Genomic DNA, 23,473 nt, shown 5'->3' with positions numbered 1-23,473 from the left:
AATATAATTACAAATAAATTATTCAAAAATATTTTAATTAAAAGATAAATTAATTTGAAAGTTAAAAGACTTACACATATCAAAATATATAGCATACAAAATTATAAATAGAAATGTAGCCTGAAATCTGACATAAATTTAAATCATCTGGGCTTTAGACACATATGTTTAAATACACAGCAATTACAGCTTTAACGTTACATTTTGTTCTTTGTACAATACAATACGTTAACATTGGAATATGGCGCACAAATAATATATCAATTTATATTGTATAGGATACACATATATGTAATGGTATACTTATTACGGCATATATGTATATATATGTATATATATGTATATATGTATATGTGTGTGTGAATGTATGTAGTGCGATATGTATATGCTTTAAAATACTATACAACTGCTGTGTTGCTGATGAAATGCATGCCTAACAATTGTGTAATTAAGTCAGTGACGATACATTCTCTTTGCTTCGTTCGTTACACGGGCTGTTATACATGTTGTATATGTTCTATTGACTATTCGACCGAAAGTTATCCGCCAGTAGAGTAGAAAATGACAAATGATGATTACACAGCGGTCGCAATTCTGTCGACGATTTGCAAACCAGCCAGCGCGACCGGAGAGGGATTCCAATTTGAAACTTACATATGTAAACTTACTTAAGTATGTAAACTTACACATATCGCCGTTAATCACCGTAGAGTGAAATCTATTTCGAAAACCTTAAATACTTAATCTATATCAATTATTTAATTCCATTAAAAAAGTTTACTCCGATATGTTTCACTATATTAGACAACAGATTTTTCAGATCTCCTCGATTATTACGCTGAATATGTTCTCTCTTTTTCACTTTCTTGCAAATAGACGACAGAATTCCACACAGTCACAGTCAGAGCGTATACGCAGGACCCGACATAACGGATTGTCTTAAATGCTATGTGCATGTTTTATATGTATGATATATATATATAGAAATCACGAATTTCATTACATTTCATTACACTCTGTAATTCCCTTATATCTCTGTAACTCCTTATATCGCGATATTGTTCCTTATACGTTATAAAGTACTACTACATACACGGTAAAGTTGTTTAAGCAGTTAAAGAATAGAAAATCTACTGTATAAGCGGAATATAATGTAACAACATTGTACTCAATTCTTAATAGTCTCTTGAGTTTCTCTCTTTCTTCTTCCAGAGTTTTTTTTTTCCTTGATCGCGTCGACCGAAAACATTTCGAAACGAACGTGTTTTTCATGCACGCCACTCACTCTACTCGCCTTCGAAAGCATATAGAAATCGTATTTGCGATGAGGGATTTCAATGCATCAACGTAGACCGTTACTCGCCGTTACACTGCAAACTGTATATGCATCGGATCGCTACATCTGCGAGTGTATAACGCTATAAACTACATTTATAAAATATTATATCTATATATATATATATTTATATATATATACACATATACGTACACGTATCTAATGCAAATAACGCAATAAATAACATCTGCCCGAGCTGCCTCCGTTCCATCCTGCACTTAAAAGACGTGTCTTGTGCTTTATAATTAAAACTTAAAGGATACATGAGGTAATAAGTTCAAAGATACACGCTACGAACGATGGACATAGGCTACGCCTCGCTTCGCAATGTAAGAGCTTCGCCTTCGAGCGTTCGAAAGGGACTCGTTTTGCCTCGCATTGTGTCGCACAAAAATCCAATATCTTTCTCCGGTGCATGCATACGCGCTACTACAGTCTTTTTTTCCATATTGTTCGCCATCATATGCTGTTGACAATATAAAATGGGATGAGAATGACGATCGGTACACGTAATAACGATAAGCCTTATCGCGCCGTTTCTTTGTTCTATCACGTTTTAACGCACATTCATCATTTCTCTTTGTTTTCCTTTTTTGATGAATAACTAATGAAGCACTCACAAATGGTTCGCGTAAAGGCTCAAACGAGACTTGTACGCCACCTCAGCCATGCGCTATCGTTTCAAATTAAATACTTAAAGAGATGTCAGTCTGTAATGAAGCCCCTTATCATAAACGAGAGGAATTTACAGCCGTTACAACAATAAAATGTAAAAGCTAAAATTATGAAGCGCTTTACAATATAGCTTAGGTTCGTATCAAATCGGTATATATTTAGTAAATTATTCCCTCCTCATGGTGTGTGCCCTCACGCTACGCATATCGAAAATTTATGACATGCATAATAAAAATGGCAGATTTCAGTATAAATATACATATGTATTATATTAGTATTATACGTGGATTATATTATAAAGGAAAAAGAAAAGAGAGAGGGAAAAATAGAGGAAAAAAAATAAAAAAAAGAAATATCGTGTATATGTGTGAATAGAAATTAATAAATTAAATGCATCTATATAATATAAATATATTAGATTGGCATAAGTCCGTGCGGTTTCTTTATCCGTGAATGCAAGGTGATTTTTTAATAAAAAGCAATAACTCTAATTGAGAATGTATTGGCCGTTCCAGTACCTTTTGCCATCTTTCAGGCAGTTGCATTCTTTTCAATACACATTGAAACGTCACTTATCAATAGATCTGTTCGCGTTACTTACACTTTTTGTCCTCGCTTTCCTTCTTTTCAATGTTCGACTATATATTTCTCGTTTTAAGTACGAAAATTTTTGAAGATTTCACGCAACAGGGATAAATGTAATTATTACATGCTTCCAATATTTGGACTAAACGTAGACAGAGCGTTATCTATCGACAAAAACCGCACGGATTTATTGGCCAATTCAAATATGCTTTCCAACAAAGACACAGAGGGTCATTACATCCTATTGTTGTTTGCCAACATTGAACAAAGATGAAGTAATTCACTGTGTTAGGCCCGAATGGTTAACTTGTAATCTTAAGACAAGTTTCACTTAAGTCTTTATAACGCACAATAAATGTCTTGTATCTCAAATCTTAAGCTCTTTGCAGAATGCATGAAGGAATAGCGATAAAAATAAGAATTTCAAGAAACCGTAGATGTTATAGAATACAGTTTCTGATAGGTTGAAATTCTTATTTCTATCGCTACCGCTATTCTTTTTCATGCATTGTGCAAGAAGCTTAAAATTAAAAAATGATTTTGCTTGTAACATTTACACTGTGTCTTTGCGGAAATATGCACCAATGCATTACATTCGTAGAAAGTTTGACAAAAAGATAATATATATAACACATTGTAATTTGGAGATTATTCTTCAATAAAAACAAGTAATATTAATAATTAGCAATCAAAATGACGATTGGAAAAATTACATAAGCATATACATTATTTTTGTCTCTCATAAAATTGCTTGAAAAAGCAATGATAACTGTACAATTATTCTCCATAGAAATTATTTTCGCGGCAAGAATATGCTGCAAAATAAAAAAGAAAGCTTCAAAGTTGAACTTTTATGATAGTTCTACATAATTTACATGTGTAACATTTTTTTTCCAGTCACGATGTGACTTAAGAAAATAAGGAGAAATGTTGACAATAGGCCACAATAACTTAAATATTTCCTCTTTAATTATTTGGACATTTAAAAGTTTCGAGTTACAGGCTATCCCAGCAAAAGTAAGTTGGACGGTATTATTTGAACCCCTTCAAGCAGATTTGCATTTGCTAAGCGTAATGCGTTAGAAGAAATTTGTATTCAGCCAGAAGTTAGTGAAAGAGATGTGCAATAAACAAAATTATTGCAAAACCGATTTTTTATCACATGAAATTATACATACATATATTATATCTTCATACTATTTTTATAGCACTTTGTAAAATCTGCTTTCAACATATTTAATTATCTAAATTGATCTAATCTCTTTCTATTTTTAATAATCTCTCAAATAGTTTCAAAATATTATTTTATTTAAAATCTCTTGAGTAACATTATACTCTATAGAATGATATGATTATTTTCCCTGGGACAACCTGTATATAGATGAAAACAAGTTAATGAAACTAAATGTGTGATATGTTCATCAGTATAGAGGGGAATGAATTCCGAGGAATAACGAAGAGAAATGTTGTTATAAATAAATTATACATAATCATGTTGCATGTGTTGCATTAAATAGTGTCCGGAGCATCGGGATATAAATCCCAATGTGAAGCTGATATTTTGCGAATCGAAAAAATTTGATCGGGCACTATCCTATTAGGCAATATCTTTATATGCAATGTTAAAGCCTTGAAGTACACTTAAAAACGAATCTGTTTGAAATTAAAGGAAAATTAAAGCTTTTTTTATCTGCGCCTCTAAAATTTAGAATTTTCAATTACAAATTGAAGCTAAGATTTAAAGCTAAGAAAAACGTTATATTAATAATTTAATATAAAATAACTTTTAGCATATTCTCTCTATTTGTTGACTGCTTCCAGTCATTTTATACTTCTAATATCAAATATAACACAATTATGAAAGAAAATGAAATCTAATCAAACTTTCACTAAGGACAAATCGAATGCAAATCGTGTATGCGTACACGTGTGTTACTTATAAGAAAGAAACATGGGAACCATTTTCTGGAATTGTCTTTCATCTCTCAGGCTCGGTGACGAGAGTGATATCCTTACAAATTTAGTTCAATACAGTGACGATAAATGCAGTATCGTCACGTTATAAATCGTGCTATAATTTAAATTACGGTAAAAATATCATACATGTGTGTATATATATATAGTCCATGCGAAATGTACGAGAACAGAATCAAGCTAATAATGGTCCCGAAATTGTCAGTATAAAAATTGACTGTGAAAAAATAAGGAATAGCCGGAAACGAGAAGATCGAAATGCGTATTTCTTCAATGAGTTGTGTTATCCTACCTCAAACTAATAGTAACTCGAATACACACCCATCTAATGAACAGATTACATCTACTTCAGATATTTTCGAACAACGAAAACCGACCGACAGATTCTTCGACTAATTTCGAGCCGATTGTTTCTTGCAAAACATTATTTCCTTCCCGTTTCAATATTGTCAGCATTTTCAGCAAGTATCTTAATAATAAAACTTCAATAATTGAAGTTTCGTATAAAATTAACTAACGTTTTATTATTATCTTATTTGTGTGCTATTTATGTGAAAGTTTATTCACGTTTCTATTCGTATTTAAGTTGCTGACGCTTCGAAATGCACTTCGTGCATCAAGGAAATCAACGCTAGATCGGTCGGAGAATCCGTAAGGATGGTTTCCCTTGCGTTAGCCAAAAACGCCCTACCGAAAAATCATTCTTACAGGCTTGTATACCTTCTCGTATGCGCATGTGTCGAACTGTGAGAGCAGAAAAAAGATGAAACAAATCACCTAGAGAACAACATCGGGCAGGGAGCAATGCCACTAGGCTAGCTGCGTTCCACTTCGTCCAGCGTGATGTCCCATGCCGATCATGGAACCGCCGCTTCCTATGTCATCGCGAACGGTCTTCTTCTCCTTGTAGTAAATCTCCTCGCTTTCCTTCTCGCACAACAGCAGCACCGCGCCGCCAACCAGGAAAATAACCGCGCCCCAACCGACGCCGTACGCCCAACCGAATTCCCAGTTTGTTCGATTTCCTAAAAACAAAAAAGAGATTAGTGTCATGTAAATTCGACGATTGTAAACGCGTACGCAACGTGTTCTTTCGCGTCTTTTCTTTTTTTTTTCATTTAACCAAATCGAGAGACGCGTCGAAGGCTTACCGAGATTCAGTTCTGCCGCAAAACATATGGGATATATGATCAGCGCTATTAGGAGGGACACCACTGAAACGCACACAGACGTGAAATGTTATAAAAGATTCGAAGACGAAAGAAGAGAAACAAAGTCATCTGTATAATTGCGCTTACGTGCAATGCTCATGCAGAACACCGCAAATCTATAATATTTGTGCTTGTCCCTGTGATCCTGTGTGCGCAAACCCAGGCCGGTGAGAATCGTCGCGGCGATGTCTGTGAGAAGACACACCACGCACAAGGCCGCAGCCGCCTTTATGTAGGCTGCAAGGTAAAAAAAAAAAAAACCTGAGATTACAATCCGACCACAGAGATTAGTTTGGCGCTCAGCGATGAAACGAACGGTACCGCTGTCCCTGGCTGGGTAGCATCCCGGGGGGTCGGGCATGTTGAAGGGGAGCGGCGTCGGGGCGCCTTCCTCGATGCAGTGGGCGAACAGTCCCTGCCTCCATCCCAGGGCCATCAGCCAGTCGGTCGACGCCAGACCCATTATCATCAGCAGCACCACTATGATCCCGCATATGAACGCGATCACCTGCAAGAAGAGACGAGCGTGTGAGTGTGACAAAGCGACGTGCACCGAGTCCGTCAGCTCGCCGCTTAGAACGCTCACAGTCGCGGAACCGGGACATCGTCGGAGAGAGACGTCTCTCTCTCCCTCGAGGAGACACGATACCTGCGCGATCTCGTTGTCGCCCATGTGATCCTCGGCGACCGTGTACATAATCATTTCACTTCCGTGCCCGCGAGCGTTTCACGAAACCGTGCAGGGGAGAAGACACGCGCGAGAGTGTCGTGACGGGTCGGGACGACGTCGGAGGTGCGCTCTCCTTCTTCGCGACGCTCCTTCAAAGACGTACGCGCGACGACGACGACACGCTTCCCTCGGGGCGGCGCGCACGAGACATCGTATGTCTCCTCGGCACTACTCCTCTCGACGTCGTCCGTCGGCAATCCGCGGAGTCGCGAGAACCACCCACCCTCTGCTCACTCTCTTTCACTTAGAGGACGCGGAGATTACGCGCGTCGCGTCCGATAACGTGTGGCCGAGGGTTCCTCCGCGCGACACGATCGTGGTTTCGCATGGATGGTGGGGGAGAGGGTTGATTAACGGGCGCCGCGGGTCAATGGCTTCGTCGTCGCGCTGATCGGTCCCGCGCAACGTATTATCGGACGAGGGCAACCCCCTGTAAAACGCGCACCGCCACGGGTTGTTTTCTCTTTTATCTTTTTTTTTCTTTTTATATCTCTCTCTTCCCTCTTTCGTCCCTCCTTTTCGCCTCTTTCTCGCGGAGCGGACGGATCGCAGATCGATGGCAGTGTTCTCCGGGGTCGTAGCCCCCTCCCCTCCCACGCGACGCGAACGATTTTTAATGACAGTGATACTTGCCGCGGAAGAAGGGAAAGAGAGAGAGGGAGAGAGAGAGAGAAAAAGAGAGAGAGAGAGACAGGGCACGCGCGCGTCTCAAGCGAGAGCGACTGACTCTCCGCGACTGGGATTGGGGAGGGAAGCAATCGGATTCCAGGTTCCAGGGAGGCTGCGCCCATCAGCGCCCATTAAAGGTCGTGGCGCAGTGCGCGCGAGCGCCAATCTCTGCGCTCTCTCCCGCTCTTCCTTCGCCCTTTCTTTCTCTTCGGTTATTTTTATTTTATCTCTCTCTTTCTCTCTCATTCCATCTAATCCGTCCCTTTCATGTCCTTTTAGTTACCTACAAATCTAACAGTTTTTATGTGATTATTTATGCATGTGATTATTCACCTCTTTATTGAGTGACAATTTAAGTAATGTGTTTATCTCGACTCTTTGCAAGATGCTTTACAAACGTTCTACGTTTTTATTATGGTCCGTATATGTCCCATATTAAGACTCATCTGCTCCATAATTATGGAACAGCTCATTTTTCCGTCGCAGCACTCTAGTGCAAGTCGAAATTGGAGCCACAAAGCCTTTGCCATGAATATAAATCCCTCATTTCGCAGTAATGAATAGTTGCACTGCATCATTATTCTACTACAGCTTCTCTACGCCATCCTTCGTAGAAATTTGCTCCTCTTTAAAAAATCCATGTTATAATTTATAAGCATTACGATATTTACGCTTATTCTATTCTGTGAGATTGATGAGTTGCAAAAAAATATTTAATATAAAATTGATCTTAAAATTTTGTAACACAGATTGGTACATGAACGATTTAAATTCTGTCTGCAGTAAAAAGAAGATACGCTTCAATTGAGCTTTAAAACTTACCTTAAGTGGTCTGGTTACAGTAAGAGTTTCGATAGTGGTCGTTTGAGGCATTGCTTTCGCTCTTTCATTTGCACTTGGCTGTAATAAAGAAGAAAAAAAACTCGTAACTAAAAAGGAAGCGGTGCGAAAGAAAATTCTGTATAAACAATTTTCAAATTATTGTGCTTAAGGAAAAAGTAAAATACTATTTTGCACAAGAAACTAAACAGTGTGTGTGTTAAAGAAATCAAAGTAAAACTTCATTTGGTACATTCAACCAAAATATTTAACGTAATCTCTTAGGATATCTAAAAAAAATATATATAGAAAGAATGTTTTGCACCAAGTATTAGATTTAATTACATTGCAAGTTTACATTTAATTGCACAAACTTTGAATGGCGTTTATATACATTCTTTATTATTCATATACAGAATTAAATAAAATACGTTTAGTCAAGTCTTTATAAATGGTTTAAAGTTGAACTACAAGATCCCGGTGCAAAGATTAATCGAAAAGCTACTGATATTTATACTCTGCGAGATACTGTTTCAGATACTATTTCACACATGATTCATTACACGAAGCATTTGTTTCTCTTTCCATTGTCCGAGTTCAGTTCCTGCGTCATTAATCGCACTTCCACACGCTTGATCCCTTTATTATTCCTTCCCTTCTCAAAAAATGCGAGCCCACGTCGAATAAAAAATACAATAGATCTGTTCTTGTCAACTGAATTTCTTGCGCGGTCCATCTGTCCTCTCTCTTTCTCCCCACGGGAGAAAGAGAAAGAAGAAGAGTTAAAAGGAACAGGTCTAATTTAGAGAAGTGCACCTATACACGCTTCTTCCTCCCACAATTGGAATAGCCGAAGTCGTTGTTTGTAAATAATACGAATGAAACTATTCGCGCGGAGCAATCAGCTGGACCCCAGCCGAGCGGATGAAAGTACAGACGATGAAAACACTCGTGTGTACACAAGTTTTCGCCCGTGATCTCGACGCGACCCGCGTGCACCGAGAGGAAATCGCATCCGGCTGAGCTTGCTGGCAATGCCCATTCTCGCGGGGAAAATTATATGTGAACACGATGCTACTACCTTTCAAAGGGAGACCTCTCTCCGTCCCATCGCACGTGCCACACTGGCACGCGAGGTCTGTCGGTTTCGAGGGTACGCGAACGCCCGCCGGTTGACTTATTCCAGGGGGAGGGGGAAGAGGGGAAGGGGACGAAGTGCAGAAGTCCGGAACGTGATCCGGGAGCTAAAACCTCTCTCTCGGAAAAGACCGCACGCTAATCGTCCATATCGCCTTTCCTCGACGTCTGTCTTCGTCGCGATATCTCGGTCACGCCATAATTCACTCGCCGATCATGACTCGCGGAAGGGTTTACGGCGGCTGGAGATACGGCTCGCAGCGCGGAGTCGACGGGAGAATGCGATACGAGATTATTCCAAGATCATATTTAACGATCTAGCCGACGCCTCGTAGACTTAATGAGTCATTTTAAGATAATTCCGTGTATCTCGTCACTCGAGCCATTCGTAAATAATCAACACACCGACACACCGTACTCGGTCATCTGCACTCGTCTGCACTGCCTCGTCGCACAGGTGCACCCTAAAGGTCGCTTCGCGTGCAGATGTCGCGTGACAAGCCTCTGCGCCCTCTGCGCGCAGGAGGCGATAACAGTATCATGAATATCATTCCGCAATCCGCCGCCATCGCCGCCAGTCGCGGCAGTCGCGCCATCGCGCCATCGATGCTACGAGCAGGGAGCAGCGGAGCAACGACGGGAGGTTATGCGAATGGATTCGATTTGTTTTTACGCTACGAAAGATTCCGAGGTGAGAGAAAATTAAACTGAATTAAACTCGATACGCTCGATGCGAAGGGATCTTATAATAATCGGTTTTCCCGATGCCTGTAATTAAAACGTGGATTCGGCATAAAGGATACGAGATTTCTCGAAACGACCGACCGCATGCTCGTCGCGATTTGTAAATTGTAATCCACGTGCATCCGCTGTAATTGTCCGTCTTAGCCCATTGTGTTATACACTTGCAATAGAATTCAATTCTTATTGTAAAATCGAGTTATATTTATTACTAATCTCCGTTGATTTGGAAAATAAAAAGTGATATGATTACACTTTATCCCTCTTTAGAGGATCTATAATTCCTATCGGAATTTAGATCCAGGATAGAAATATATCTATTTACTGCTTTATGTTCGAATGCATTTGTATATTTATAATATACACATATTTTATATATTTGGGTATTCTGATCCTTCAAATATTTCTCGTATTGCGTCAGGAATCTTTTATGCGTGTATCCGAGTAGAATCACAGGATGAGTTTTACCGAGTATGAAGTCATGATTATACTTGTACATGCACTACCAACTGAGCCATTTTACGTTAATTCATATTTATCGAGATCAGCTTGAGCAGATAAATAAATTATCCTATTGTTTTTCAGGCTTACGAAGATAAAAGTTAATTCCGTATCCTGCTAAACAAATTGGTAAGAATCATTATAAGTCACATACATCTTAATATACATAAATTTAAAATAATAGGGTAAAATGTTATACCTCTGAAATAACAAGATAAAATTTTTAATATTTATTATATACAAATATTTTGTATACTTGGGTATTCTGATTCTTCAAATATTTCTTGTAAGAAAACGTTTATGCATATTTCTGAATAACAGGATGAGTTTTACCGAGTATGAAGTCATGATTATACTTGTACATGCACTACCAACTGAGTCATTTTACGTTAATTCATATTTATCGAGATCAGCTTGAGCATATAAATAAATTATCTTATTGTTTTTCAGGCCTACGAAGATAAAAGTTAATTCCGTATCCTGCTAAACAAATTGGTAAGAATCGTTATAAGTCACATACATTTTAATATACATAAATTTAAAATAATAGGGTAAAATGTTATACCTCTGAAATAACAAGATAAAATTTTTAATATTTATTATATACAAATATTTTGTATACTTGGGTATTCTGATTCTTCAAATATTTCTTGTAAGAAATCGTTTATGCGTATTTCTGAATAACAGGATGAGTTTTACCGAGTATGAAATCATGATTATACTTGTACATGCACTACCAACTGAGCCATTTTACGTTAATTTTATTTATCGATATCAGCTTGAGCATATGAATAAATTATGCGAATGTTGTTTTTCAGACTTACAAAGATGAAGATAAATTCTGTATCTTGTTAAACAAATTGGTAAGAATTGTTTATAAGTCACATATACCTTAATATACATAAATTTAAACAACAGGATGAAATTTTTATCTCTGAAATAACAGGATGAACTTTTTAATAAAGTTTCATCCTATTATGATTACTTCTACATGCACTACCAACTGAAGTTACTTAAATTTCTTTTATAAGAAATACGGCTGTTGAAAATTTCACTAATTTAAATTGTATTTTTACAGAATACGAAGGAACGTCATATGAAGATTTACATAGTGAGAAACACTTTTTGCAGGAGGCACTATTGTGTTTCTTGATATTATTGGGTTGAACAGAAAATTCGTTTTGTTTTTTGTTGAAAGACGGCATTAATATAAATATCTGCGACTTCATTCCAATTAATTAATATTTAATATTGTTCGATAGTTGACATTCTGATACGCATTTAAAAAAAAACATTTTAAAGATTAGTTCTATTTTGAATATTTGGTGTCAGGTCAAAGATGGTCAATCATAATGAGCATTTTCGGCATATTATGCTTTATTACTTCAAAAAAGGCAAAAGTGCAGCCAAAACTCGAAAAAAGATTTGTGCCGTGTACGGAGAGGATGCCGTAAACGAACGAACATGCCGAAAGTGGTTTGCCAAGTTCCGCGCCGGAAATTTTGTTCTCGACGATGCACCACGCTCAGGACGGCCGGTCGAGATTGACGATGATAAAATTCAGACACTAATTAAAGATAACCCGCATTATTCGACTCGAATGATCGCAGAAATTCTCAAAGTATCGCAAACAGCCGTTGTCGAACATTTACACGCGCTCGGATACATAAATCGGCTCGATACTTGGATACCATGGACATAAATATAATTTATTGAAAGAAAATTTAATAGAACGAATTTCTGTATGCGATTCGCTGCACAAACGAAACGAAAATGATCCATTTTTAAAACGAATTATTACCGGAGACGAAAAATGGATTATTTATAACGACTTGATGCGACAGAGATCGTCTGGCAGACAAGACGAGCGCTCTTTATCGACACCGAAAGCAGAATTTTACGCGAAGATGATGATACTTTGCATCTGGTGGGATTGGAAGGGAGTTTTGTAATACGAGTTTTTATCAGAAAATTAAAAGATTAATTCGGATTTATACTGCTCGCGATTGGACCGATTAAAGATAGAAATTGACAAAAAAACGTCCGGAATTATCTAATGGTAAAGGTATTATCTTTCATCGTGACAATACAAGGCCTCATGTCTCTGTAACCGTTTGGCAGAAATTGATATAGTTGGGTTGGGACGTTTTACCTCACTCGCCGTATTCACCGGACCTTGCACCCTCCGATTTCCATTTATTCGGATTCCTGCAAAATTCCCTTAATAACAACAACTTCAGTTCCCCGGAAGCCTGTAAAAATCACTTGGATCAGTTTTTTAATCAACAAACTGAGAACTACACAGATGGAATTATGGCGCTGCCTAAAAGATGGCAAAAAGTTATCGAAAAAAATGGTGAATATCTGGATGAATAAAGTTAGATCTAAATAAAAAAATAACGGCTTTCAATTTAATTAAAAAAACTGAACAAACTTTCCATTCAACCCAATAATAAGTTTGGTGATGATGTAAGTATGTGTACACAACTATACTAGTGAGCATATCAGAAATTAATGAGACTGATTTTTATTAAGACTTTTTTTAATTATATTAAATTAAAAATTAAGTTGAAAAATGTATAAAAGCAACTTGCACATATCTTACTAATGCGTTTGTATACAATACATATAAATTTATATTTTAATTTACATTTTAAGTACGGCAAAAGGAAATGGGACAAATGCATTGTGATGCAGGAGACATATTTGAAGATTACTTGAAAGATTAAATATTTTATTAAAAATTAAATTTTTGTCTCGTTATTCTTTGATACACTCTTGTACATATGTAATATTTAATAACGTAGTATGTTACTGCGTGTTACAATCAATATATTATACATTGTCTAATAAATATTAAAGATGTATTTGTTCCTTTTTTCTCTAAACAAACCTTATATGTATGTAATAAGAAATAAAACTTTTATCATACAAGAGAAGGAAGGAGAATTAGGTCGATGCTCATCAATAAGAAACATACAAGTGGGACTAAAAGTCAACAGAAATTAGTTGACTAGTTTTAATTGTGCTCATCGAATTATATAGAGGCAAATGAAGTAATCGAAGCTCACAATTAGAAAATGCACTTAATATTGCACCAGGTTTCTCTGCAATGGAATAAAGCCTTCTTTCTACTTCTCTCTAACATTCAATAGAAGGTACGTAAAATAAATGAAAGACGTGCACTTACTATTCTCTAAAAACGTAAAAGAAGAAGAAGGCACTTTAAAATCTAGTACAAAATTTAATAATGCAATGGCGGCAATGAAATGCACATATAAAGGATACGGCACATTTATTATCTCTAATGATTCTTTCATTCTGTTTTTCTTCTTTTTTTTTCAAGCTTTGCTTCATAAATTGACAATGTTCATTATGCACGTTAGCATTACAAAACTACGAATAATTAAGATCGACCGGTAAAATACGAAATTCTAAACGATGCGTCCAGCATCGCAAATTTCTAGACACTATTTCGTTACAAATAATTTTTGTATCATTGTATGCGTTAGGAAACGGTGTCAGTAGACATCTTTTTTTTTTCGATAACGCTTACGCCGAATACGATGAATTCAAAAACTTATTGACGCCAATAGAATGACAACTGAAATTCACAATACGTCAACTCCAACTTTTGTTAAAAAAATTATGCTCTTTATTTGGGTCTTTAACGCTATCTCTTCATGGTAAAACCACGCGTATTGTTCACAATACATTGCGCAGTGTCAGTATGTGTCAGTAATTGGTTTTCGACTTGACGATAATGAGATTACGTGGGAACACGAGTTCCCAAAAATAATACAATTCTCGTGATAGAGTTGTGTGTGTGTGTGTGTCAAGTACATAAAACTATATTAATAATATATACTTTAAAAATATCATATAATATTTATATATATCTATATATATATCTACCCATATTTACCTACAACTTAATTTCCTCCATACGTATATACATACATATGCATATGTTGCGCGTTTTCTTCTTTTGTATCCAACATATGTATATGTATATCACAAGTATCGTAAATCTTCAAGGCACTCCAGATGTATATTACATTCATATTTTACAAGTTGTTCAGCGTTTTTGATGAACGGGGCATTCTGACGAGACGTAAAATAGGATTATTTTACTCGTTTTAAAAGCGACATAATACCGCCTTGTATGCACGTTTATACAGCAAACGAGAGATGCAGGCATGAGAATGAGAGATATCTTTTTTTTTTCCTTTTTTTTTCTTATATCATTCAAATGTCACGTTTACTACTTCAATAAATTTTTCTCTACGTCGATGCTTTCTTTTAAAGAGCATTCAATTTTCAAGCATCTTCATCAGAAGCACATCTTTTTTTAATGTTGCTTCTCAATTTTTCTTTTTTGTGAAACTAGACAACATATATAATTCCACATTTTGTGACAGATCGTATATTAAAACCTATTTACGGTAGATGGAAGCGCGTCTCGCCATGGCACGATTCTTTACATGCACAGAAAACCGTTTGTATTATTTATACCGAAAGGAGACTTTTGTATTGTACAGCGCTCAAATATATGACTTTTGTGTCCATTTTCTTATGAACTGACTATCATCGTCTGTTATACAAAGTCAATCCCAAATTACTATAGATACCACAAGAAACATGATTACGTCAAATATATGTATACAACAATTTAACAATCGTGCGAAATGCTATGTTTCAGGAAAAATTGGGCGTTTTTGAAAAATAATTTATTATATCTTCTAGACAAATTATTTTTCCTAAAGATGAAAATACGTAATAAAAGTCTGTCATCTACCAAAAATGTCTCGAACAATGTCTGTTACACAAGTCACGGCACGTCTCGTTATAGAAATATTTACATGCAAATTTTCACGCAGATAGTCGGAAAGCTATTTCCAGTTAGCGTTTGAATAACGCTTCCGTATATAGATGTATGTATATTCGTTTTCTATACGCATATATAGAGAAATAAATTGCAGCATGTCATAATGAAGCAAGACACGCCTTCATCTAGTACAAACGGTCGGTATACACAGTGATGCTAAACAAACACGAATATCATTTGCCAGTTATGTTATTAATGCGGTCTAACTCTATATTCCGTAAAATCGAAATTTCGAGCGGGTGAATTCGAGCGAAATCACGCGCGCCGTGTTTATCCAAAATAGAAACTGATATACGAAATATTGCCTACGTGTTTGCTGCCACCGTGTCTCATATAACTTTGGCTTCCCGCTTTAGTAACAGCAAGTTTCACAAGCCTTCGTATTCGTACTTAAATACAGTATGTTACAGAGAAATATCTATAAGAATGCATGTACATCACCATCGCTTACCCCTAGCAACATTTAGGATAATGTACACAAACAAGACATGTACAGGTTCGTCGACTGGATAATAGTTTTGATACACTGTCGAGCAAGCTTTAAACACCAATCTCAGTCGGTTTTCTGCTGATATAATTCTTTTAACGACTTGAGTTCGTCGATTAGCGTCTGATTTCTGTTCTCCAGCACCGCAACACGATTTTCTAAGCACTTTATATATTCCTTCTTCTTTCTTCTACATTCACGCGCCGCCTCTCTGTGCACATTAAAAATAGAGATAAGAATCGCTGAAGGGCTTCAATCTTTTTTTATCTTTGCGTAGGATAGAAAAATCTTGTTATATCTACAGGCAAATACGGATATAACTATGTGACAGGTTTATTCTTATCGCTCACCTGTTCTTAAGCAACCTTAGCTCTCTCTTTCGTGCCGCATCCTCCACTACCACCCCGTGACCTGTATAAGCTGAAACATTGCAAGAGACTGCACTTTCCAAATTTTTACGTTATGTGCATTAAAATTCTACATGGTTTTTTGCTACAAACAGCTTATTTTGTCTTGTTCGCTAAGAGTCGTTACTGTATTTATCAAAAAGACATATGTATAGTCTAGACTCTAGAAAATCGTTAAATGGAATAAATCTTTGTTTCTAATTTTTTTTTCTTGTTTTTCTTTCATTAAATCTAATCTAATATCTTAAATTATATTACTATTAATTTATATATTAATATGTAAATTGTAAATTTATAGAGTATTAATATGTCACTCCATGCAATATGGAATTATTCTTTGAAAAATAATTAATCTAATGCAACATATCTACATGAATATACATATATATATTCATGTAGATTCAAACGCAAAAACTACACAATATATTGTTATAATACACTATTATAATATACACTAATATAATAAAAACAAAAGACCGAAAAGCTTTTCTAAGACTCTCTGACAGGAAATGATGCAAAAGCACACCTGGTACAAAAAATTGAGTGTCCTGGCCCTGTGCATACTGTACTATAGCTCCACCCGCTGTCGCCGCATTGCTCATAGTTAACGTGTGAAGCCCCGGAACTCCCTCCCCTTGGGTCGCAATTTGAATAGTACCGGCAGGAATTACTGTAAAACAAATTATATCGGAAATATAAACGCACATATATAAGCCTTTAAAAAAAAAAGATAAAAAATATCCAATATGTGCCGTGCATCGACAATGCACTGGAAATGATAATGCATTTGCATCGAAAGAGATTCTATATGCGTGATACATAATGACATCGTGTTTCTACAACATCTCGCACAAGAAAAGAAATTCTTTTTCGGCGCCTCTTTCCCCCTTCCGTCGAGTGAACCGAATGACAAAGTCTGTATCGGATATCATCCCATAAGCAAGAATGCCACACCAAGCGAGTATCGTGAGAAATGAATATATACCACGTTAGGCAGTACACACAGGGATGGAAGACAATTGTATAATGCGAATGGATCTTGGTTTCAGATTTTTTTTTTCATGTTTTTCTTTCTCATTAAGTACTCATCTATAACATCATCTCCCTTGGTATACAGAAAAGTACACAGGAACTACGATATATGGATAGCCTGCGGAGTGTAATACAGCCAGGAAAGATACGTAAATGGAAGATTAAAGTAACCAACCTGTTTGGTAATGAAGCGAATGGGAAGACACTTCACTGTCCACGTTAGAATCACACTCAGAGGATGATTCTAAGGGGGGCAAACGACCGTCTGTAACACCGAATCAACCCAAACCCCCATATTACAATTAGCTCGTAACCGACGTCGCTAACGTGTTGTGCGTCAATCTATATACAATGTATAGCTCTTTCTCTTTTTTTTTCTTGTTGTTTTTCTTTTCCAAAGAGCGCCAAAATCATACTATGTCCTTATTGGTCGCATTGAATAAATATATTCTAAATTGCTATTATCCGCATCCAGAAAGTAAATTAATATAGATAAATGTAAAAAAGACCAAAATGAAACTTTCATCGTGTGATGACGATTTTGTTAAGCTATTTCCTTTCTGGCTGCTGATTATACGACATATGTTTATCATTGCACTGCGTGCAGTCAGCTCATACGAAAAGGAAATAGGAAGTACTGCCAAAATGTTTATTAAAGATAATTAGCTCTCTATTAAACGGAAAGATAATTAAATTCCTTAGAAATAACAATCAATTTTACGTTAACAGCATCAATTGTTCCATACATAAAACAAAAGTCTGTAAAATCTACTTTGTGAAAACGATGCACTTTATACAATTATTTGACAATGTATTTTCTTGTCCATAAGTTAAATTATAACAAGAATATACAGAATATATTCTGAAGAGTGAAAAAGAAGTGGATTCTCACATGACTTCATACAGTAAGATTACAATTTGTTTAAAAAATTGATTCGTATTATATATATGTATGTAACAGTTATTTGTTCGGTGTTTTGAATGTATAATAATTCTTTTATCATATACAATATTCTTTTCTATTAAACATCGACATTTACTTCTAACATTGCCAATTGCACACTTACCTTCTAATATACATCCTATATACGTGAGGATTGATCAAATTAACGTAAGTTGTAAATTATCAAAGTGATATTTGCTACTCCATATTTGCTACTCGCGGTGGACATGAATATATTCGCCAATAAATCTTTGGGGAAAAAAAAAAAAAAAAAACCATCATTTCTCGAATCAAGGTGGACGATAGCTTTCGAGAGCTTTTATTTACAGACTTCCTTAACTGTTCCAAATGGAAGGTTACATCTTTTTCAACCGTAAATTTCAGTTTTCTGTCAACGTAATGTTAATGGGGTTCGAAGGAACAATCCGCACGAATTCTTCCTCCCAAAATCTCAACTTCCTAATCTTAATAACTCTCCCATGTCTGTTTTTAAAGTTAATTTACCGTTCGCAGTGTTGTATAGCTTAGTATTGTACGGGCTTGGTATGGCATACTTCTCTTATATATCTGACGGTAAAGTATATAAAAAAAAAAAATGTATATCGTAATACAGATATCTTATTTGATCACGCGCTAAAACTAATTGTGTCTTAAAAGAGCTTATACTACTTAATTGCGGTTTAAACAATAGAAAAAGTGCTGGAAGGTTTCAGCGCAATATTCGTTATATCGTACATGCTAATATACTCGACAGATATAAAATTACGTTAATGTAACAAAGATTAAAAAGGAAAAAAAGAGAGGATATTTATATTAATTTCGGTAGCACTAGATAATCTTACCGAAATATTTGTATCTTGAAATTCTTTGTACAAGATACTTCAAGATACAAATATGCAAATTTCTACATTCGTTTATTATAATATCAATTTGTATGAACTGACATGCACATAAACGTCTTACGTGATTGAGCAAGATGCAATTATTCAACGTTATTTATTTCACAACTCGCATCTGCGACGAATTGTCAAGCAAAATTACGCGAATGTTACAACTAGTTCATAATCACGAAGAGACCAGCGAATTACAGCGAACAGGATTAATAGACTATTCTCCATATCGCGACCTTAATTTCTGTCGCGCAACAGTGAATGTCTAGCACGTTTCGAGATAAGTTTATTATTTAAGCGGAAACGTCATGTCTTACCTGTAATTTCCCCTCCGCCTAAATCGTTGAGAATCTTTCTGTAAGACGGTCGTCTGGTTAGAATATTCCTCTTCTTGGGTGAATCCTCATCTGAGAAACTGTCATCGCTACCGGTTTCAACCACCTTAACAAACAGCAGGGTATTCAAATTTCAATCCATCGTTAATTCTAATAAATCTATCATTAATCCTAATCATTCTAATAAATCCTATTTTTATATACACATATTGATATTTAACTGCGAGTCACACATTTGCGCGGACTGATAACAATGCAGCAAACTAATTCGGAGCAATATAACTTTTAAGCTAAAGTGTTACAATGAATTGATACATATGACTCACCTGAAGCGTCTGTAAATTGCCCTGTGCAGTTTGTATAACGGAGTTGGGTTTGCTAACCAGAATGACGTTTCCTTTGGAGATGGCGACGGGCTGTATGTTCGTGGCGGTTTGTATTACGGACTGTTGATTGGGCTGTATGACTGATTGCACCTGTACCAGGGTGCACACAAAAAAAAATATGTCAAATCTCACAGACGGTTAATTGTTTGTATTTTAAAACCAATATCGCTAAAACCAATTACAGATACATGATCATTATTCCTCCATATGCGTGTAAAGTGTACAAATAACGTGGACAAATAATCCGTAATAACTAGAGCTACGAAAAAGGAATAATGCACATGTGTCGTTTGTTGTGTGCTACGAGAAAGGTGGGAATATGTTTGCAACCGGTACACCTCTCAAACATATGCCCAGAACATATGCCCAATGTTATACCTTTCACATTCACAGAAAGTACCGCCAACGTCCTACAATCTAAGGATGAGAGTGATTTTTGGGAAGGCCCTTTTCGTGCGTTCCCAAGATTCGCAACCAGCATTATGCAAGAACCGGATGTCTAAATCGCCACTTGCATCACAGAGAAACAATAAACGGTAGTAGAAGGAATAATAAAGAAAAACGGACAAATAAACGGTACGCTCGCGGCATGCTCCGAAATAAAAGACAAGACAAATTATTCGGACATAGATACACAGGAGAGCCTCCTGTATACCTGTGCTGTTCCCGACGAGGGTAGCGTCAGTTGCACAATGCTGGTAGAAGCTACCAGGTGGTGAGTTTGAGGCTGATGCGTTCTATCGATAGATTGTACCGAGGTTGCGATTGCTGGCGCCGCGTCGCCGCTCTGGGAGCTCTGGGACAACGGATCGACGGCTGATCCATTTTCCTCGACCATACTTTCCATAGCCCGGCTACCTCGCGAGCTCTGCAACATAAAGGCGCTCTGTAATATACGTCGGAATATCTGGAATGTGTGTGTAAGAGAAAAATCCCCGATCTCCACCACCTCCCCTCCCCCCCACACCCCAATGTTGTGTTTCGTCAAAATATACACGCGGCAACGTTGATTCACATGTTTACACTTGAACGCGATGCAATTGACACGACAGAATCTTCGGATTGGGAGAGCTCTCTCGATTGAGCGGAATGCGAGTCATTTAAACTTCCCGCCAACGAGCGGGGATGACTACTGCGTCATTTACATAAGCGGAGCTAAAAATAAGACGGGGTGGGAAGGGAAGAGGGGACAATAAACACGCGCTTGAGGTACTCTTTCTTTCTCGTTCTCCCTCTCTATCTCACTCACTCACTCACTCGATCGCGCGCTCTCTCCCTCTCTCTCTCTCTCTCCTCTCTGTCACTCTCACGCACACGACGGAGGGAACGACGGAGAGAATTGCCACCCGAATAAACGGCGAGGGTAACCCTCGTTGCCGCACGTCCCCCCGGAAATGCGACCGCGTAACCCGCGACCAGGTTCCCCTCCCGCGGGTCGCGGGATGTCAGGGCGACAGAGAGAGAATGGAGGAGAGCGGGATCTCAGCAGCTCGTAAAACACACACACACCTCGTGCTCGGCCGTCCGTCGGGCGAGCGTACGCGGATGCGCGCGGTCTCTCTCTCTCTCTCCGTCGTCGGGTCGCCATATTTCGCGGCATCACGGTTAAGCGCAGCAGACGAGCGGGCAAAACGCGCGGGGTATGCGTCGCGCGGCCGCGGGGCGAACGCGAGGTGCGAAACGCGAAGCGGCGGTCGCGCGGCGGACGCGCTGCTCCGCCTCGCGCGCAACAACGATCCCCGAGCGGTGCGCGAGGAGCCACGCGCTGGTCCACGGGGTCCCGATTGTTATTATTCTCCAGCTGGGGCACTTACCAGTTACGTATTTCTCGTCACCAAGTTTGCTGCAATCGGAGTGGGCAGTCGGGCAGGTACGTAGCAGCCACGTCAAAACTCCAGTGGCTTCGTCACTGGTGGAGCCCACGACCTCTGAGTTGCGCGTCACGCTCAAGATGGCAGTCGCCGTCGTGATCGCTGCTGCCGCCGCCGCTGCTGCTGCTGCTGCTCCTGCTACTCGCTGCTGCTGCTACTGCTGCTGGCTGCTCCTGCGAATGCTGCTACCTAGTGCTGCTGACGACGCTGTCGTTGCTGCTACCGTCTCGCGACTCACCCTCCGCCGTCCGCCCTCCACCCCTTCATAATCTGATCTTCTCGTCTATGTTCTAGGCACGTCATATGTGCGATCGCGATTTCCAATATTTCAATCGCGAGCGACGGTGATTCCCGCGATACCCGCGATTCGTTCTGTCGCGCTGTCTCTCTCTCTTTCCTCTCCTCGCACACGTCGGCCTTTACTTGTCCATTTTACGGGAAATATACATAATCACCGACGACGGTATAATTATTAAAGGCGGCCCGCCAAAGGCAGATCTTCATGACTGCTGTCATGTGGGGCCCGGAGGGTAATTGTAGAGCGATGACATTACCAACCATTTTGGCTGCGCCGAGGATAACAAACCGCAATCTCTGCTTTATTACAGTCGATAAAACAGTGATTTGGTCACGTAAAACGATCGCGTTTGTTATCCTCGGTAGAGTCAAAATGGTTGGTAATGTCATCGTTCTTCAATTACCACCGGGCCCATTCGCCCATCGCGCGATCTATACTTGTTGCACTCTGTGGACGATCCGAATTTGGCGGGTTTTCCCCAAGCTAATTTTGCAACTCTTTAAACAATAGCTCGTTTATTGTTATATTATCACTGCGTAGCTGTTTTTTTTTCAGCGTATATTATATACCTGCGCAACAACACTGTCGTTAAAAAAAAAAACGTAGGACTGTTCGTGTTGCTTGCACTTTTTGCACTCAGAATCCCTTTCTCTTTCTCCAACACTCGTATATTTATATATATTTATCTTGTTTTGATTGCAACAACTCCTTTCGATATCTCAGTCAAGCAGCACGAAATCACGTAGTAAGTAGGTACTTTCCAATTTCCGCCGTTTCCGGAGTTCCCGGTTCTCGCGGTGCCATGAAGAAGAAGAAGAAGAAGACGTATTTCGTCATACTTCGCAGTATCAGCAGAAAAATAGGATACGATTGATATGACTCGCCACTCGCCAGTTGAGGATTCGCGACCGAGAGAAAAGGGTTCGCCATTCAAAGTTGCGAAAAGATATCTCTGAGATCCAACGTCTTTCTGATCAAGTACTAAGAAAGCAAAGCTAATAAATATGAAGCAATTTTATTGCGTTGATATAATGGGCATTACTTTTATCGGAATGTTATTTTGTGCTGGACTCGCGGAAGCGACAGGTCAAGATGTGATAACGTCGACGGAGCATCCCGCGTTGGAGACTTTCGACAGTACATATTAAATCACTTTGATACATTCTCTTAAAATATGTGACTGTTTTAATGTTTTACATAGTATTTTGCGTTATCAAATTTTATTGTATTTAACATGAGAAACGTGTCGAACATGTGAAATGAGAAAATTTTACTATTTTTCTTACGTAAACATGAGAAAAAAAATGGATGCTTTTACTAAATTTTTTTATTCTTTATTAAATTTAATATGAGAACATGTGTATTCTACTATTTTCTATTGCGTAACGTGACAAAAGAAAATAGAGGATAAAGAACAACTTCCTCTTTTTCGCGAATTTTTATAATCAACAATTTAGAATTATAATTTTCTAATTAACGTGTTAATTGTATAAAAATTCCTCGTCTTTAAAATGCATATATAAAATTATAAAATGTGATATATATATATATATATATA

General features: G+C 37.9%; 3 protein-coding genes and 2 long non-coding RNA genes across 21 annotated transcripts in view; 3 read left to right on the top strand and 2 right to left on the bottom strand.

Moving 5' to 3' along the window:
* Positions 1-325: 325 nt before the first annotated feature.
* Positions 326-9,576, bottom strand: LOC105454925 (transmembrane protein 47). 6 transcript variants are annotated; one of them, XM_011697915.1, is made up of 7 exons: positions 8,563-9,576; positions 8,003-8,080; positions 6,103-6,289; positions 5,869-6,018; positions 5,722-5,784; positions 5,348-5,595; positions 326-1,802 (listed from the first exon to the last, which is right to left on the bottom strand). In XM_011697915.1, exons 1-6 carry the CDS (start codon positions 8,569-8,571, stop codon positions 5,381-5,383), a joined length of 702 nt encoding a protein of 233 aa, XP_011696217.1. In that variant the 5' UTR covers positions 8,572-9,576; the 3' UTR covers positions 326-1,802; positions 5,348-5,380. The 6 variants fall into 6 exon arrangements, with proteins under 6 accessions (XP_011696217.1, XP_011696208.1, XP_011696241.1 ...); XM_011697906.1 differs by lacking the exon at positions 326-1,802 and having other exon boundaries at positions 3,433-5,595; XM_011697939.1 differs by lacking the exon at positions 326-1,802 and having other exon boundaries at positions 3,433-5,595; positions 9,081-9,576.
* A 139-nt stretch (positions 9,577-9,715) lies between these two features.
* On the top strand, positions 9,716-12,247 carry LOC105454920. The gene is made up of 5 exons (XR_975065.1): positions 9,716-9,827; positions 10,463-10,507; positions 10,829-10,873; positions 11,197-11,241; positions 11,457-12,247. It is a non-coding gene; the product is annotated as an uncharacterized LOC105454920 (long non-coding RNA).
* Positions 12,248-12,333: 86 nt separating this feature from the next.
* On the top strand, positions 12,334-13,245 carry LOC105454865. The gene is made up of 2 exons (XR_975060.1): positions 12,334-12,847; positions 13,037-13,245. It is a non-coding gene; the product is annotated as an uncharacterized LOC105454865 (long non-coding RNA).
* A 765-nt stretch (positions 13,246-14,010) lies between these two features.
* Positions 14,011-21,760, bottom strand: LOC105454871 (cyclic AMP-responsive element-binding protein 1). 11 transcript variants are annotated; one of them, XM_011697803.1, is made up of 8 exons: positions 21,561-21,760; positions 20,402-20,614; positions 19,687-19,836; positions 19,343-19,466; positions 17,368-17,457; positions 16,687-16,830; positions 16,104-16,173; positions 14,011-15,964 (listed from the first exon to the last, which is right to left on the bottom strand). In XM_011697803.1, exons 2-8 carry the CDS (start codon positions 20,591-20,593, stop codon positions 15,820-15,822), a joined length of 915 nt encoding a protein of 304 aa, XP_011696105.1. In that variant the 5' UTR covers positions 20,594-20,614; positions 21,561-21,760; the 3' UTR covers positions 14,011-15,819. The 11 variants fall into 11 exon arrangements, with proteins under 11 accessions (XP_011696105.1, XP_011696130.1, XP_011696152.1 ...); XM_011697828.1 differs by having other exon boundaries at positions 16,104-16,164; positions 21,561-21,759; XM_011697850.1 differs by having other exon boundaries at positions 20,501-20,614; positions 21,561-21,757.
* Positions 21,761-22,576: 816 nt separating this feature from the next.
* The window catches only part of LOC105454839, a 1,733-nt gene continuing 836 nt past the window's right edge, over positions 22,577-23,473 (top strand). The window contains exon 1 of one of the 2 annotated variants that reach the window (XM_011697755.1): positions 22,577-22,836. In XM_011697755.1, the coding sequence (XP_011696057.1) occupies positions 22,791-22,836 (46 nt within the window). In that variant the 5' untranslated portion in view covers positions 22,577-22,790. Of the gene's footprint in view, positions 23,053-23,473 lie in introns of both variants that reach the window. The other variant, XM_011697748.1, reaches the window with a different exon arrangement.

The sequence above is a fragment of the Wasmannia auropunctata genome, unplaced genomic scaffold (genome assembly GCF_000956235.1).
Source record: "Wasmannia auropunctata unplaced genomic scaffold, wasmannia.A_1.0 LD336106.1, whole genome shotgun sequence".
In the NCBI taxonomy this organism is placed as follows: domain Eukaryota; kingdom Metazoa; phylum Arthropoda; class Insecta; order Hymenoptera; family Formicidae; genus Wasmannia; species Wasmannia auropunctata.
The sequence above is the reverse complement of the archived record's forward strand: the minus strand, read 5'-3'. Positions and strand labels throughout refer to the sequence as shown.